The sequence below is a fragment of the Polypterus senegalus genome, chromosome 4, assembly GCF_016835505.1.
Source record: "Polypterus senegalus isolate Bchr_013 chromosome 4, ASM1683550v1, whole genome shotgun sequence".
NCBI lineage: Eukaryota > Metazoa > Chordata > Cladistia > Polypteriformes > Polypteridae > Polypterus > Polypterus senegalus.
Genome location: NC_053157.1, coordinates 239,769,930 through 239,788,891, shown reverse-complemented (window position 1 = coordinate 239,788,891; position 18,962 = coordinate 239,769,930). Strand labels below are relative to the sequence as shown.

At 42.8% G+C, this 18,962-nt stretch overlaps 1 protein-coding gene across 1 annotated transcript in view; it reads right to left on the bottom strand.

Moving 5' to 3' along the window:
* LOC120528319 (zinc finger BED domain-containing protein 4-like) overlaps positions 1 to 10,557 on the bottom strand; it is a 35,186-nt gene extending 24,629 nt beyond the window's left edge. Inside the window, exons 1-2 of the mRNA XM_039752465.1 lie at positions 10,300 to 10,557; positions 5,489 to 5,973 (exon numbers count right to left, since the gene is read on the bottom strand). Coding sequence (XP_039608399.1) covers positions 5,489 to 5,843 — 355 coding nt within the window. The 5' untranslated portion in view covers positions 5,844 to 5,973; positions 10,300 to 10,557. The remainder of the gene's footprint in view (positions 1 to 5,488; positions 5,974 to 10,299) is intronic.
* Between the last annotated feature and the right edge of the window lie 8,405 nt (positions 10,558 to 18,962).

The window sequence follows — 18,962 nt, the reverse complement described above, 5'->3', positions numbered from 1 at the left end:
GTTACTAAAAAATTTCTGCTGCACTTAAGGTTCCCAAGAGCACAGTGGCCTCCATAAGCCTTAAATGGAAGACGTTTGGGACGACCAGAACCCTTCCTAGAGCCGGCTGTCCGGCCAAGCTGAGCTACCGGTGGAGAAGAAGTAAAGAAGAACCCAAAGATCACTTTGGCTGAGCTCCAGAGATGCAGTCAGGAGATGGGAGAAAGTTGTAGAAAGTCAGCCATCACTGCAGCCCTCAGCCAGTCAGGGCTTTATGGCAGAGTGGCCTGTCGGAAGCCTCTCCTCGGTGCACGACACATGACAGCCTGCATGGAGTTTGCTAAAAGACATCTGAAGGTGAGATGGTGAGAAATAAGATTCTCTGGTCTGATGAGACCAAGATAGAACGTTTTGGCCTTAATTCTAAGCGGTATGTGTGGGGACAACCAGGCACTGCTCATCACTTGTCCAATACAGTCCCCACAGTGAAGCATGGCGGTGGCAGCATCATGCTGTGGGGGTGTTTTTCAGCTGCAGGGACAGGACGACTGGTTGCAATGTAGGGAAAGATGAATGCGGCCAAGTACAGGGATATCCTGGGCAAAAACCTTCTCCAGAGTGCTAAGGACCGCAGACTAGGCCGAAGGTTTACCTTCCAACAAGACAATGACCCTAAGCACACAGCTAAAATAACGAAGGAGTGGCTTCACAACAACTCTGTGACTGTTCTTGAATGGCCCAGCCAGAGCCCTGACTTAAACCCAATGGAGCATCTCTGGAGAGACCTAAAAATGGCTGTCCACCAACGTTTACCATCCAACTTGACAGAACTGGAGAGGATCTGCAAGGAGGAATGGCAGAGGATCCCCAAATCCAGCTGTGAAAAACTTGTTGCATCTTTCCCAAGAAGACTCCTGGCTGTATGAGCTCAAAAGGGGGCTTCTACTAAATACTGAGCAAAGGGTCTGAATACTTAGGACCAGGTGATAGTTCAGTTTTTCTTTTTTAATAAATCTGCAACAATTTCAAAAGTTCTTTTTTTTGTCTGTCAATATGGGGTGCTGTGTGTACATTAATGAGGAAAAACATTTATTCACAGTGATCCCTCACTATATCACGCTTCGACTTTCGCGGCTTCACTCTATCGCGATTTTTTTCTCATATACGCTTATGTCACTACGCATGCACTTTCTGAAAATTTTTATCTAAGCCCTACGATGGCTCCTCAATGTGCTGCTTTTTCTAAGCCTTCTGACAATAAAACTAAGCGCCGGAGGAAGATGCTTACTATCCAGAAGAAGGTGAAACTCTTGGATACGATTAAAGATGGCAATACCCTACAAAAGCCTCCTCATGCATATGAAAAGACAGCGCCAGCAACTGCCTATCAAGATGTTCTTCAGCCGCGCACCCAGACACCCACTGCCTACTCCTAGTACTCCTTCAGTGGAAGAAGACAACGACGCACCTGCTGAAGATACTGCACCACCTGAAGACTCCCCTACTGAGGTTGTGCCTTCATAGGTTAGTTGTTGTGTGTAAGAACTGTGTGTGTTTGTGTGCAATTAAATGTACAGTATAATAATCTACTATATAAAAGTGTTTGGGATCGTCCTTCCGTCCCGTGAGTGCCAAGCGTAGCGGTATTGCACTTATTACAGACTTACTACTTGCAGCTTGCGGTACAAAGACATGATGTGAGCAGAGTTCTGGTGCTCCCATCGTTCCCTTGCTTTTGTGCGCAATGCGCTGGAAAAATAGACAAAATTATGTCTCTGTAAATAATTAATGTTGATGGAGTACAAATGCCTCACCGCGTAGTAAATATCAGGGGAGATGGTGCTTGCTTATTCTCATCTATAGCTTATTTAGTGCGTGAAACTCCATCTTTAGCGGTACAGATTCGGGCTGACATTGTACGACTTTGGACAGGCACTTGAGGGGATAAAAAAAAATGCAGGTTTTCGGGAGATGTTATGAATGGGCACTTTGATGTTCTCCTTCTCTACACTTATGTACACATGGAGCGCACAAAAATTGAGGATAAAAGTCGGTCGACTTAAAAGGCGGGTGAGCCTAGTAATAATATGATATTTGTAATGTCTAATATGTCTTATTTTCTCTTATTTTGTCAAATATATTGGGTAATACGAGTGTAATGGTGACTAAAGGGTGTTATTTCATGTCTAGAGGGCTCTAATAATGTTAAAAAAACGTATTTAGAAGGTCGTAAACAAGTTTTCTATACTCTAACTGCGAAAATATTCGATTTATAACTAAAGAATCCTACTTCGCGAAAATTCATTTATCACGGTAGAGTTTGGAACAGATTAACCGTGATAAACGAGGGTTCACTGTAAATGATTTTAGCAAATGGCTGCAATATAACAGAGTGAAAGATTGAAGGGGGTCTGAATACCTTTCCGTACCCACTGTAGCAGCTTCCCTGTCTGCATATCATATAGTGCCTTTCCTTCCTATCTATCTATATATCTATCCCCTTAGCAGTTTTCTATATATCTATTATACAGTGCCTATGGGGTGCCAAACAGGCAATTACAATAATTTTCAGAATATATAAAGTCATTCCTGAATATATAAAGTCACTCCCCAATATGTAAAGTCAAAGCCTGATTATATAAAGTCGTCATCAGAATATATAAAGTCATTCCCATATATAAAGTCAGAGTTGGAATATATAACCTCATTCCTGAATATATAAATTTAAAGTCAGATTATATTGATATTGATTGAAGCGACTCAGGCACATTTTTAGTAAACTCAATGAGTTCCTACTACAACGTAATAAACTAAGTTAACAAAAACATCTTCAGAAAAATATAAAAAAAAAAAAAAAAACACTGTTCAGTTAATTCATTCAGAATGATGTATGTGACTGGCATTTTGAACATTATATTTATTTATTCTTTTTGTATGGGTGCATTTTTTGGACGAACCTCACAAGCCTGATCGACTCTGAGTGGCTTCTGTCGAAATTTACCTTTCACTAGTACGAGTTAAATGACAAGCACGGAAATTTTATATATTCGGGAATGATTTTATATATTCCAACGCTGACTTTATATATTCAAAAATGAGTTTATATATTCCGACACTGACTTTATATAAGCAGGCTTTGACGTTGTATATAATCGGGAATGACTTTAATTCTGACGCTGACTTTATATATTCAGTAATGACTTTATATATTCTGAAAATCATTGTAATTGTCTGTTTGGCACCCTACAGGGCACTTTATAATAGATATATTAAAAAAACAGCTAAGGGGATAGATATATAGACAGATAGGAAGGAAAGGCACTATATGAGACAGACAGGGAAGCTGCTATATATTAATAAAATTACTGTTATTACTATATAGATAGACAGGGAGTTCAGGCAGGCAGAATGGCAAAGGTTAAAAAAAAAAAAATTTTCTCCCCAACGGGGAATCGAACTCGAGTTTCTGTGGTACAGCAAGTCTTACTGCGCTCTGAGTGATGATGAGAAATGTTACCGGTACACCACGGAAGCTGTTGTGACATACTTGAACCTTTTGTGAAAGTGTCTATTTGATCTTTGGCCTTCAGGCTTCACACATTTTATAGTTTATGTCTACATTTTGTCATCTACTAGTAGAATATAAAAAACGTTTCTGTTTTAACAATGTGTTGATTACTGTAGAAACAGAACAGACATGAAATGCGTGTGTTCCAAATAACGATTTATTATTTCCACTCTAAAACTCCACTTCACTCCCAGATACTCAATCAAGGCATAAGCTGAGAGAAGTTTGTACACGTTCTAAATTGGTGGGGGGATGGAATAGCCGGCTGCTTGCAGCTTGTGTTTATGAAGAGGTGAGAACGATTTTAAGAAGCGATTTATGGTGGGGCAGATCTACGAGTTTTTTCGTAGGCTCTGGTAATTCTAGTGTTAAGTTTAGAACACAATTGCTGTGGAAAACACATATACACATTTCCACCCACTTGAGGTGAACTCTTTCAAACTAACTTTTATAACCCTCCACAGATTTTAGACTAACAAACTCTAAATCTGGCACATCGTTTAAGGCGCCTGCCTTACCATTCACAGACCTTCAAGTAGTTCACTTTTTATTGACTGGGTCCCAATTCCAGACACCTGGTTAATGTTTGGTTGCATTGCCTGTAAAGTGTTTAAGTTGAGCTCAACATTTTCAGTCGCCTTCCACAAGCTTCTAATAGTAAGTTGCTGGAGTTTTGGCCCACACCTGCAGATAGAACTGGGGTAACTGGGACAGGCTGGTAGGCCTCCTTGCTGACAGACACTTTTTCAGTTCAATCAGATTGAGGTCAGGGCTTTGTGACAGTGACTCCAATGTGCTTCAGTCATTTTGCCACAACTTTGGAGCAGGAGTGTGCAATATGTGTCATCTATGACAATATCTTAATTGTTGTTTTTTAAACAATGTGCCAGCTGACATTACAAAATATATCACTCACTTTACAAGAAACATAAAAACATACCTTGAGAGAGTCTGTGCATTCACTGTCTCATGTAACCTAACAGGACAGAATACTGCGCAGGATAGATAGATATGAAAGGTACTATATACTAGATAGATAGAAATTTATTTTAGTGTAGTCGGCAAGATAGATAGATAGATAGATAGATGTGTGAAAGGCACTAGATAGATAGATAGATCGATAGATAGATAGATAGATAGATAGATAGATAGATATTAATTTTAGAGTAGCCAGACAGACAGACAGATAATGTCCCAATGCCATGTTCCCTGTTCTACTGGCTGCCACACAAGCCTAAAGCAGATTGATCCCCCATCATGCTTCAGAGTTGCAGCCATATTCTTTTCCTGGAGTTCGGCCCCCCTTTTTTCTCCTTTTGCACATTGTGGCCTCAAAGTTCTATTCTGAATTAATCGGTCCAAATGACTTGTTCCCAGAATGCATCAGGCTCCTTTAGATGTTCATTTGCGCACTTCAGGTGCTGAACTTTGTGGCTCAGATGCAGCCATTTCTTAATAACATTGCCAGGCAGCTTCTTAGTGGAGCCCATGGTTGCTGATTGTTGGGAAAGTTTGAGGAGTCTAAGAATTTCTACTGCTTTGACATCTGCATCACCTGCGGTTTCCTAACCCTACTGAGACCGAGACCACCTTGCCAAAAGTCACCTGAGACCTCAAATATCTTGGTGTGCCCAGACGTTCCTTTTTATTCCCTGTACAACTGTACAAAACAAAAACAATACACTAAAATTGCATAAAATGTTGGAAAGAAATGTGTCATCTTGAACTTGATGCCTTGAGGTGATCAGTTCGTCTTCTGCTCACTTAACTGTTCAAAGCGCGGGGGGGTCAAGGGGTGGACTTTTGCACGCCACCGTACTTGGTTTAGTATTGTCACACGTAAAGAGTACAAACGAAATGTCACAGTGTCAACAATGAAAGGGAGGGGCGGCCCGTAACTCTGGACAAGCTAAAGCAATTCAATTTGAATGACCCACTTACCGTTTGAAGGACGCCTCACAGATGACATCTCTCTCTCCTGCCTCTTGTAGCTTAGCTCTTGAGTCATTCTGCCTCCGGGCTCAACGGAATCAGGCTTCAACCGGGCAGAATTCTGCTGAGGTGACACTTGCCTCTTCTTCGCGGACCTTAAACTGTAAGCATTCTCGGAAGCGAGGTTATCCTTTGCGTATCTGGAAGTTCCCTCTGGGTCTTCTAACTCGGAGATGACAGATATCTCTTCCTTAAAAGCGGGATGATCCAAGCCACAGTCTTCTAGCTTCACAAAGGGATTCTCTGCTGCAGCGGGCTCCCAATCGGGGTCTTCTTCCTTAATGCGCTCTGGTCTCTGAGCCATGACACCTGCTTTGTCGGGAGAGGTTCAGTTTAACGCATTCCTAATCCTGGCGTCTGCACCTTGCGTACAAAAATCCATTCTGGCCATCACCGCAGCAAAGCAGATGCCTTCATACGCCTCACTGGAACAGCTGTGAAGAGAACAGGCTAGAATTACTTCACGTCTTCACCAAAAACAGCTGAATGCGTTAATGTTGCACATAAAGTCAAATTTTAAAATGGTCCAGTACCAGCGTTTCAGGATTTTCACTACAAGAAGTAAACCTGAGTTTTCTTCTCAAACCCCCTCACATCCCCGCTCCCACGATACTCGCTTATTACGGTTGTGGAAATGCCTCTGTTTTGTGAAATCACAACCACATACTTCGGCGCAATTGGAACTTGATGGTGGGGTGGGTAAACCATAGACCCCCAAACCCTTATTAATTTAGCATGCTGTGAACTTCACGGGACAATCCATCCCCTCCCTTTATTGTTTCGAGGTGATCAAAGTGGTGCATCGTTTGGTACGCCACAGGAAGGATGGAGTAAGAAGAAGGGTTTGGAGTTATCCATCATCTGTTTAGGAACCGGTTTGTCACCAGAGCCGACGTCTGAATGCTCAAATTGATGCCGCAGTCAAAATTTGCACCCATGTATATCACGCGAGCACTTCGGAGAGTGCACAAATGTAGTCTGCTTTAAGACAGACCGAGAGGGGTTTTAAGCCATCAGCCAATCATTTCAGCCATCAGAAATATCACAACATGGAACATTCACTATCTGACAAAGCAGGGGTCCCCAACTCTGGTCCTGGAGGGCCCCAGTGGCTGCAGGTTTCCATTTTAATCGTTTTCTTACTTAGCGACCAGTTTTTACAGCTCATTAACTTATTTTGAATTCATTTTAATTGTATTGTTCCTTTAATTGTTTGTTTTTCCTTAATTAATTAAGCCAAACTATAATGAGATACAAAACTAGGCCAAAACAACTGGTGTCCACCATACAATATCTGAAAATAAAGAAAGAAAGATGAAGCTCTCAGGAATGTTGATCTGCTTAGGTCGCCAAAACATTTTAACAGAAAAGTGAAAATCCACAATTTCAGAAATGTCTGCCATTGCACGATGAGAGCAACAACAAGCCATGGAATTAAAGAGCGACGAGACTCCTAACGCACCTAGTTTGAGGCCATGAGTTAGTTGGTCTTCTGTTGGCTCACTCACTTCACATTTCATTTCCGTTTAAGGAACGAAAGGGTGCAATTCAGAGGAACGATGAAGAAATTTAGGGGAACAAACCTTAAAAAAACAAGGCCATTAAAATGAAAGGTAATTAGCAGCAAAAACAGGTCGCTAGTTAAGAAAAGGGTTAGAATGAAAACCTTCAGCCACTTACGGACCTCCAGGACCGGAGATGGGGACCCCTGTGTTAAAGGATGTGTTACCACCATGTTTGGGATGGGTCACAGCATGATTGTGTAATAAAACTAGCCAAGTCCGTCCCAACCTGAATACGGTAGCCAGTGACATTATTTAACATCCTGTTTTTGAGGGGTGGCGTGCCATTTGACACACACACATAGCCTATAAACAATTCTGTGAACGCATCACTGGGAGCTTTTGCTTTTGTTTCTTTGCTAAGAAAACATGCTTGATATTCCACTGTGAAACACTCAAGGTGAGATGACTGACAGGCACAAACACGAAAAAGAAAGGCAGACAGAGGAGGGGAGGAATAACAAATAGAGCTGTGAGATGAAGGGATTCTGACTCTGTATGGAAATGGGGATATTTATAGTGGAATTCATCTTTTTTTGGCTGCTCCCGTTAGGGGTCGCCACAGCGGATCATCCTCTTCTCGCCATCTTGTTCTGTTACACCCATCACCTGCATGTCCTCTCTAACCACATTCATAAACCTTCTCTTAAGCCATCATAATGAAAAAAAATAATAATTCATTACATTTATATAGCGCTTTTCTCAGTACTCAAAGCGCTATCCACACAGGGAGGAACTGGGAAGCGAACTCACGATCTTCCACAGTATCCTTACTGCAAAGCAGCAGCATTACCACTGTGCCACCTGTGAGGATGTCCCTAATCCATCTACTGACTTCATAGGAAGAGTCACCTGAGACATGAATATCACTGCCAAGGTAAGTAAACCTCTCAACAAGGCCAACACTCCACAAACACTCAGACTCCTCGCTCAGTCTCTCGAGAACCACGATCACAGCCTCCATGAACTCCACAAAAATCACAGCATCATCGGCAAAATCAAGATCCATGAATCTTTCTTCACCAACAGATGTCCCCCAGCTGCTGGACCCCACAACCCTGCCCAACACCTAGTCCATGCAAGCATTAAACAGAATAGGAGCAGAACACACCACCCTGACGGACCCCAGAATCACCCGGGAAAAATGCAGAGATCCTGCCTCCTCTCTGCGCAGCACTCACAGTACCAGTGTACAAGCTGGCCATGATATCCAGCAACCTTGAGGGGATCCCACGAACCTTCAGGATGTCCCACAGGGCAACTCGATCAACCGAGCTGAACTCTTTACGAAAATCGACAAAGGCTGCAAAGAAACTCTGCCGATATTCACATTTGTGCCCCATGAGATAGATAGATAGATAGATAGATAGATAGATAGATAGATAGATAGATAGATAGATAGATAGATAGATAGATACTTTATTAATCCCAAGGGGAAATTCACATAATCCAGCAGCAGTATATACGGAGCTGCTGGAAAGGCTGCCACTCGGATGCGGCGCCGGAAAGAACCCTCAGTGCCAGGACACGGTCGATGGTCAACTTCTTAGGCGTAAAACCAGACTGCTAGGTGAGCAAGCAATCACAGATCCTATTGAGGACGACCCTAGCAAGGATCTTACCTGGCACAGAGAGCAGTGTTATCCTCATGCAGCCCCCAAATCCTGGTGATCACCCTTCCCTTTCCAGGTAGGAACGACAAGACCCGCTTTATAGTCAGTTAAGATGATGCCAGTCTTCCAAATTGGACCAGAGATTGCTTGCAGTGCCAGATGGACAGCCTGACCACCACAAACCCCTGCAGCCTTTCCTCCCCTCAGCTGGTTTACAATGTCAGGGAGACGGTTTGGGGGTTCACAGCTAATGGGAGAATCAGCCTCAAGAACCGCAGACCCAGAGATGTCCAACGTCCTAGCGGGAGGATCAACTTTAAACATCATCTTGGTACAACCATTCAATCAAAAAAGCGGGGGTAGTGGGAGCACATACTTTCATATTATAAATTTCATCTACAGGGCAGCACAGCCACCTCACAGATCGAGTAGTTTGGATTAAATTTCAACACCAGCTGTTATCTGTGTAGAGTTTGCTTGTACCCCTGGTTTTATTCCCACATCCACAGAGGGCTACGATTAGGATGACAGATTGAACCCTTGGGGTCTGAAGTCTGCACGCTAGCTAAATGCTGCCCAGTTATGTTTAAACCAAAAAATAGATTAATCAGGTTCGAGGGTCTTAGGGTTTCAGCGTTGCATGCGATCGTGACGTCACAGGTGGTATCAGCGCGCCGAGTGCAGATCACGAGCAGTGAGCAGTTGAGATAAAGATCGCGGTCAGACATTTTTTTCAATGGATAAGCAGATTTTTGCCACATCGTTCACAGCAGGAACGTGGCAATAATGAAGGCTGCACAGGTTGTGACCAATCGGAAGGTTAAAGTTATCGGGTCGGTATCTTCCCACCCCATCAGCGCCTTCTCTCTTTCCAAACAACTCAAACGGGCGCCCCTACGCGTGGCAGACAGTGCAAACATAACGCAGGAATCCACAATGTGCCGGCCTGATGGTACACGTGTGATGGGTGGGACTTTGCGACAACATGATTACATCTCGTCAGAAGAAGGAACTTGAGTTGCCTCGAAAGCTTGCATATTGTAATCTTTTGGATTAGCCAATAAACCTGGGTCATTTTGCTTGACTACTCACGACAACAAAAGGAAAGCGTGCGCGCAAAACGAACATGGCGGCATCGACGACTTTGGCTCACACATACGTAGGGTGGGGGCCGCCCAGATTTGGGATTTTCTCGCCAGAGCTCCGAACTTCCTCGATGTACACGTAAAGACAACCCCTCCCCCGCCTCCCTCCGAGGCTTTAAAAGGACGCCAGCGCTTTTAACGACGGAAAGCCGTGGAGTGCAACTAAATCGCAACGAGGTCGTAATCAGAAATTATCTCGCGATGGTCACCTACACTCGTGTCACTGGTCTCGATCGTGGGAGGCGTTCAGAAAGAAGCCCAGCCACGCGCTCGTTTTGACTTGCGGGCAGCTTCGCGCCTAGAAGTGCCCCCGAGGAGCACATGGTAGCCATCGCAGATCAACCCGCCCCTTTCCTCGATATACACATTCACTCACGCACGCTATACCGTGCACCGCTTTTATTTGGTTAGCTACCTTAAAAAAAGAAACGCAAACCTACCTCACTTAAGTGGGCTTCCCCCATACGACGGGAACCGCGCCACTCGAAACAAAAACAAGACTTTTCGGTGGGGAGCACGCGTTCTCCACCCACTCGCACATCCCTCCAATCAGACAGCGAGTCGTCAGAGTAGTACGCCTGCGCAGTGGGCTCCACCGCGTAAGTACTTCATATCCCAGCAGCACTCACAAACAAAACAGTGTTTTGAAAAGCTTTATTTATCAAGCAAAAGAAACACGTGAATGTAAATACGGTAATTGAAAACGAACAAGGGAGAATTAAAAGTAAGGACAGGAATTTGAGGTTAGTACGTTTGAAAGACACAGCACTGCTGCAATAAGTTTAATGTGCTTTCTCCGGTCCTGTTCAGCCAACATACATTGGACTTCCAATACAACTCCGAGTCCTGCCACTTGCTAAAGTTCACTGACGACACTGCTATCTTGGCTGCATCAGGAGTGGGCAGGAGGAGGAGTATAGGAACCTAATCAAGGACTTTTTTAAATGGGGCGACTCAAACCACCTACCTGAACAACAGCAAAACCAAGGAGCTGGTGGTGGATTTTAGGAGGCCCAGGACCCTCATGGACCCCGTGATCATCAGAGGTGACTGTGCAGAGGGTACAGACCTATAAATACCTGGGAGTGCAGCTGGATGATTAATTGGACTGGACTGCCAATACTGATGCTCTGTGTAAGAGAGGACAGAGCCGACTATACTTCCTTAGAAGGCTGGCATCCTTCAATGTCTGCAATAAGATGCTGCAGATGTTCTACCAGACGGTTGTGGTGAGCATCCTCTTCTACGTGGTGCTGTGCTGGGGATGCGGCATAAAGAAGAAGGACGCCTCACACCCGGACAAACTGGCGAAGAAGGCAGGCTCTATTGTAGGCACGAAGCTGGACAGTTTGACATCTGTAGCAGAGCGACGGGCACTGAGCAGACTCCTGTCAATCATGGAGAATCCACTGCATCCAGAGTATCATCTCCAGACAGAGGAGCAGCTTCAGAGACAGACTGCTGTCACCGTCCTACTCCACTGACAGACTGAGGAGATCGTTCCTCCCCAACACTACGCGACTCTTCAATTCCACCCGGGGGGGTAAACGTTAACATCATACAAAATTATTGTCTGTCTGTTATACCTTCATTGTTATTACTCTTTAATTAAATATTGTTCTTTATCAGTATGCTGCTGCTGGAGTATGTGAATTTCCTCTTAGGATTAATAAAGTATCTATCTATCAATCTACATGCTTTAACTCCTTTCATCATGCAAATGATATCACGTATACATCTCAGTATTTTAGTTATTCAGAGAGCTGTAATATCACGAATGTAATGGATTCTGTGTCCTGTCGGACGAAGAGAAAGCCCGTTTAAGAAGCACGTAGTGATTCACACACATAGAGCACATAGAAGATCAAATACAAAACAAAACATTTAACGTGCTACTTTAGTTACGATGGGATTTGAGAAACTAGTAAATTAAACAATTTTAAGATGAAATTTATGATGTTCTACTTTAATGACAAAATAAACTACGTGATTAAAGTGGAAATCTCGAGATTAAAGTTGACATTCCATGCTTTCCCCCCACTGTGTGCCTTTTTTTTTTTCTCTGTACCCTAATAATCTTTCATATGACACTCAGACGCTGGGCTACGACTCCCCTTTTCACGGCGACTTTGATATGTGACTTCTTTTTTATGTCGGGCACTGTGCGACTTTGTGAACTTGAGCTTTCGAGTTTCTCCAACATGCTACGTCACTCGATCAACTTCCTTTTGTTGTTTATTCCACTGTTTAAACCAACAAATAGTACGTTTTTCTTTGCCTCCACTTGGTATTCACTGAAATTTTTCTATTTCCCTTGTGCTTTTGCCATTTGCTTTTCACAGAATGCTGAGTTTAAGGGCTATTTATATTGATTTGCATATTCAAAGAGGTGTGATTCTGGAAGGAGACGGAGTGGGACAGCAGGCGCGTGCACGTAGGTTAATATTCACGCTGACGGAGATTTATGTGCGGAAGAACGTTAAATGGTCGAGTTGTCCAGTGAGAGCAGGAAATTAGCTGGCTTTCCAAACCTTCCCGCTATTAATGGTCCATTACCGTGTAGTGAAAAATTAGATTCCTCGTGTTGTATGCATCATGCATAGAGCTTTTGAAAGTACCTGTCCGAGCGGAGTTCAAAGAGCGCGTTCACAGCCCAGCCAGATCTGAACACCGCTACATTTAGCTGTGATCGGAACATTGACATGGCATGATGGGAAATCAAACACGGCTCTATTTAGAATTTCCTTTTCTTTCAGTAACTTTATTTCACGTGTCTTATACAAATTCTTTTGATCGAGACATGGCGGGATGCCTATTGAGGCCTTTTATCCAGCTTCAGATTGTGGGACAGGTTTTGTTGAAGTGATTTTTGGATTCAGTCGGGCTTGGTTCTGGTCCTAGTCTCATTTAACCCGGCATTTTGGTTTGGTTTATTTGTTGATTTAGTGACAAAGGAAGCAATTACTTTATCACATGGGTGGAGGTGTTGGTGAACTTTATTTCTTGAATAAATCAAATGATCGTTTAAAAACCGTGTATTGTTGACTCAGCTTGTCTTTCATATTAAACTACATTTATTTGGAGATTTGAAACCATGAGGTGTTTTGAATAAAACAAAACAGAAGAATCCAAGAAGGAGGCAAATACGTTTTCATGGCACTGCAAAAGTTTCAGCCCCCTTGGTTAAAATGTCTGTTACTGTGAATAGTTCAGTGAGCAGAACGGATCACCACAAGGCATAAAGTTGACAATGACACATTTCTTTAATATGTTAAGTAAGATTACATTTTTATTCCCATCATTCACAGGTGCAAAATACCAAAAAAAAAAAGGCCTGAAGCAGAAGATTGAGCCCTCTGACGTGGTCAGTACTTGGTAAGACCCACTTTGGTGAGTATCATGGCTACAAGTCTTTCATTTCTTACTTGGGGTCTTTTCGCCCATTCGTCCTTCTGAGTCTGTGCGATTCTGTGGTTGTCTTGCCTGCCCTGCTCTCTCTTTTGAGGTCTCTCCACAGATTGTCAATGATGCTGAAGTCGGTGGACTGTGAATGCCATGGCAAAACCGGCGGCTGCCACCTCTTGACGTATTCCATTGCGAGGTGTGTTTCAGATCATTAGCTTGGTGTAGGACTCATCCTATTTTGAACTTCCACTTCTTTTTTTTTTTTTTTCCAGATGGTGTGATGTTTCCTTCACAATTTGCTGGAATTCATTTGAATCCATTGTTCCCTCTCCCAATGACGTGTTTTTAGTGACACTGGCTGCCACACAAGCCCAAAGCCTGATTGATCCATGCTTCATAGTCGGAGTCATGTTCTTTTCCTGGAATTCGGCCCCCCTTTTGTCCTCCAAACCTTCCTTTGCACACTGTGGCCATAAAGTTCTATGTTGAATCCATCAGTCCACAGGATTGGTTTCCAAAATGCATCAGGCTTCCTTAGATGTTCATTTTCTAACGTCAGGTGCTGAATTTTGTGGCTCAGATGCAGCAAAGGTTTTCTTCTGCTGACTCCACCATGAAGGTCCTACTTGTACAGTCATGGACAAACCTTCTGAGAATGACCCAAGTGTTGGTTTTCACCAAGTTTGTTGCTTCAGTGTTTTTAGATCTTTGTGTCAGATGTTTCTATAGGATACTGAAGTAGAATTACAAGCAATTCAAAAGTTTCAATGGCTTTTATTGACAATGACATGAAGTTTTATCCAAATTTGCAGTGTTGGCCCTTCTTTCTTTTTCAAGACCTCTGCAATTCACCCTGGCAGGCTGCCAGTCAACTTTTGGGTCAAATCCTCACTGATGGCAGCTGCCCATTCTTGATAATCAGAATTGGTGGGTTTTTCTTTGTCCACGCGCTGCCTCTTGAGGATTGACCACAAGTTCTCAATGGGGAGTTTGCTGGCTATAGACCCCAAATTTTGTTCCCCAAGCCACTTAGTATGGCCTGGTGCTCTATCATGGTGGATTGTTCATTGTTGGTCACCAAACTGTTCTTGGATGGTTGGGAGAAGCTGCACTCAGAGGATATTTTAGTCCCAGTGTTTATTCATGGAATGTGGGTGTTGGGTGGATGTGTGGCACCACCAGTGCAGATCTGGCTCAAGAATGGCAGCAGGCAGGTGTGAGGATGGCCAAGACTTTTGGAGGATGGCCTGGTGGGTCTCAAGAAGGGCAGCAAAGAAGCCAAAAATCACACCAGGGACAGACTGATATTCTGGGATTGGACTGTTGGGGGAAAGTCATTGTCTTATGACCAGGGGCCTCATGTATAAACGGTGCGTATGCACAGAAACGTTGCGTAAGAACTTTTCCACGTTCAAATCGCGATGTATAAAACCTACACTTGGCGTAAAGCCACGCACTTTTCCACGGTACCTCATGCCTTGTCGTACGCAAGTTCTCCGCTCAGTTTTACAGACTGGCGGCACCCAGCGTCAAGCAGTGCTACTGTTCCTGTGTGGTTACTCTTTATTTTCATGACACGGCTTTATAAATACACTGAAACTAACCGCATATTGGTTATTAGTGTAATGCATCTGATTGTAATTAACTCGTAACAATATAATGGTCCAGGGAACAGCCATAGTATTCCAAATACCATAACTGCTTTAGCGTTGTTACTCTCACTGCACCTTCTTCTTCTTTCAGCTCCTCACGTTAGGAGTTGCCACAGCGGATCATCTTTTTCCATATTTCTCTCACTGCACCACTCGGAGTATTTATATCACTGTATCTGAGTGTGAATCACAGCAGCAGCTGATCGGAAAGAGAATTATCAGTATACGGCATCAAGCACACGCTGTCTCAGCCACTGCAAAATGTTTTAAAGCCTTTCCTGTACAGACCTCGCGGTTCAGAAACAGTTTCATCCCAAGAACTTTAAATGCACTCAATCAATTGCTCCTTGTAGAACTGTTAGGACTTATAAGTACAATCACCTCACTGTAAACTTGCACTACAGTTATAATATCTCACAACCTGAGCCACTTTATAAAGTGCGTATTCACATATGATGACGATATCATTTTTAAGGTGAAATGCAGCAAAATATGTTTGTTAAATTATACAGATAAAACTTTAACTTCATTTAAATAATCTATATTCTTCACTGGAAGTGTCGTGAAGGATAGAATAATTAAACATGTACTACGAAGATATTTCAATGATCTTTAAATGTTTTGAAGAATCGGCGCTAAGCTTACAGATGGCTTAATGTCTATTACAGAGCTGATTGTATGGCGATCGGTTACTTGGGTAAAGAAAAGCACTGACTGCAGTGACGGCTACGCCAATATATATTGAATATAAAACAGAAAGAGAAAATAACAACACAGCTAAAAACGCAGCGACAAATTTCGACAAAAGATAAATGCTTGTCATGAGCACGAGGCGGCTAGTGTCTGCAATGGACGTGGCCATCCACCGTGATAAGCTACCTTACTGACGGGCGGGCGAAGGAGCCACCGATTCTTCCTCTGCCCAGTGCCACCACAAGCCTAGAGCCGCCCCTGAGTACTGCTGTAATAAATTATTTCATCGAAGTGAAACCCATGTTTAATAACGTGCTTTAACTCCTATCATCATGAAAATGATATCACGAAATACATCTCAGTATTTTAGTTATTCAGAGAGCTGTAATATCACAAATGTAATGGACTCTGTGTCCAGTTGGAGGAAGAGAGCCAGTTTAAGAAGCAAGTAGTGATTCACACACATAGATCACATACGAGTAGAAGATCAAATACAAAACAAAGCATTTAACGTGCTACTTTAATTACGATGTGATTTGTGAAACTGGTTAATTAAACGATTTTAAGATGAAGTTTATGATGTTCTACTAAATGACAAAATAAACTACGTGATTAAAGTGGAAATGTCGAGATTGAAGTTGACATTTCGTGCTTTTTTCCCACCGTGTGCCTTTTTTCTCTGTACCCTAATAAGCTTTCATATGACACTCAGACGGTGGGCTTACAACTCGGCTTTTCACGGCGACTTTGATATGTGACTTCTTTTTTATTTCCGGCACTGTGAGATTTTGTAAACGTGAGCTTTCAAGTTTCTCCAACACGCTATGTCACTCGATCAACTTCCTTTTGTTGATTATATCACGGTTTATTTGAACAAATAGTATGTTTTTCCTATGCCTCCACTTGGTATTCGCTGAAATTCTTATGTTTTCCCCGTGCTTTTCCCATTGTCTTTTCACAGAAGGCTGCGCTTAAGGGCGATTTATATTGATTTGCATATTCAAATAGGCGTAATTCTGGGAGGATTTGGGGCGTTACATAATGCGCGTGCACGAGCGTTAGTTTTCACGCTGATCAGGATTTATGTAACGGAAGAACGTGGAAGTTGGAGTACGCACAGATTCCTGCATCTGGATTTTTCTGTGCGTAAGCACATTTTGGCTTTTGTACTCACGCCATGTTATAGTGCGAGTTCTACGCACGGCGTTATACATGAGGCCCCTGGTGCTCCATCAGGGTGGATTGTTCATTGTTGGTCACCAATCTGCTCTTGGATGGTTGGGAGAAGTTGCTCTCTGAAGATACAATACATTTTTTTTTTTTTTTTTCGAGCCCAAAAATCACACAAGAAGTGCCGCAATGGGCTTTAACAGGCTGTGTCTCTTGACAGCCCCCCAGCATTGACTCTCTAAGAAGACAAGAAAAAACTCCCAAAAAAACCCTTGTAGGGAAAAAATGGAAGAAATCTTAGGAAAAGCAGTTTAAAGAGAGACCCCTTTCTAGATGCAGTGGGGGTCAAAAAGAAGGCCGTCAATACAATAAAATACACAGAGCAGAACACAAGTAACCCTCAACACAATACAATAGTACAATAGAAGTATTACGAGTACAGAGCAGAATTTAACAGTAGATGATATCCCATAATATGATTTGGATTTATTTAGAGTCCTGGAGATCTCAGCCATCAAGCTGCCTCCCCCTATTGGCCATTCCACAGCTGAGACAGCGCTGGGCCAGCCAATCCAATGAAAGGACCCCTATTTCCCATGATTCCTGTGATCATCCATCAGAGATGACTTTACCTTAGGCAAATAAAACAACTTGGCAGGTGGGTTGTGGCACCAAGTGCCACATTTGAGTACCGAGAAGAAAAACAGAATAGATGAGGGTTAGTAACAAATTCTATCAATCATGTTACTTATGTTTTAGTGCTAATGGCTAACAACAGAGATGCAGTCTGCACAGTTAATCAGCAGCTCTAGTCAGGGTGTGCTAAACTGAAGTAGTGAATCTTCAGCCGAGATTTAAAGGCTGGGACTGAAGGGGCATCTCTTATAGAAGCAGGAAGACCATTCCACGGTTTAGGGGCCCTGTAACTAAAAGCTCGACCTCCCACTGTTATTTTATTAATCCTTGGAATCCTAAGCAGACCGGCATCTTGAGATCTTAATGTGCTCTCTAGTTTGTAAGTCATGATGAGTTCAGACAAGTAAGCTGGACCTCAGCCATTTAAATGCTTTATATGTTAAAAGGAGGATTTTGAAATCTACCCTAAACTTAACCGGGAGCCAGTGTAAGGATTTAAGAACTGGAGTTATGCGTTCGTATTTTCTTGTTCTTGTAATAATTCTTGCAGCAGCATTTTAGATTAACTGTCGGCTGTGTAAAGAACAGTTTGAACATCCAGTGAACACTGCATTGCAGTAGTCAATCCTACTAGAGATAAGTGCGGGAACTAATTTCTCAGAATCCTGTTAATTTAGAAAGCGTCTTAATTTCCCAACAATTAAATCAAGTGCCCATAATCCAGTGGTGGAAAGAGCCCTAACAAGAAGATGGGAAAAGGGGCTTCTACAGAGTATTGAAGTAAGGGGTCTGAATGCTCCTATGAGGACGAGGTTTCAGTTTTTGATCTGAAATAAGTTTGCAAAGTTTTCACTTTGTCATTCCGGGTTATTGAATGCAGCCTTCTTAATCATCTTCTTCTTTCGGCCGCTCCCGTTAGGGGTCGCCACAGCAGATCATCTTCTTCCATATCTTTCTGTCCTCTGTATCTTGTTCTGTTACACTCGTCACCACATCCATAAACCTTCTCTTAGGCCTTCCTCTTCTCCTCTTAACTGGCAGCTCTATCCTTAGCACCCTTCTCTCTTTATACCCAGCATCTCCACATGTCCAAACCAACACAACCTCGCCTCTCTGACTTTGTCTCCAAACCTGATGGGCAAAAATAACAAGTTTCTCCATTTCAATTATTAAATCTACAGCATGATAAACTGCGCAGAAAGTGTGAGGGTGGGGTGGGTTTGTCTGTATATTTTCTAAATCAACTGTACCAAAAGATCTGCCTGTTTTCACTGCAATCCCATAACTAAACAGACAAACGGGAATCCATTCTTGTGTCTCTTTTTTATTATCAAACTGTCCAGATGATCAACTGCCTCGGGTGAAGCTCAGTCAAATAAATAAAAGTTGACTAATTATAAGAGCAGGGGGAGCGCAGGTCCACTGCTTCACAGATCAACACTTGTTGTGAATTGTCAAGGAGAGACAAACATATAAAATAAGAATATTTTATTAAGGAATGTCCTGTCATTGACAATATGGGTTCTGGTCACAGGCAGGTGAAGTGA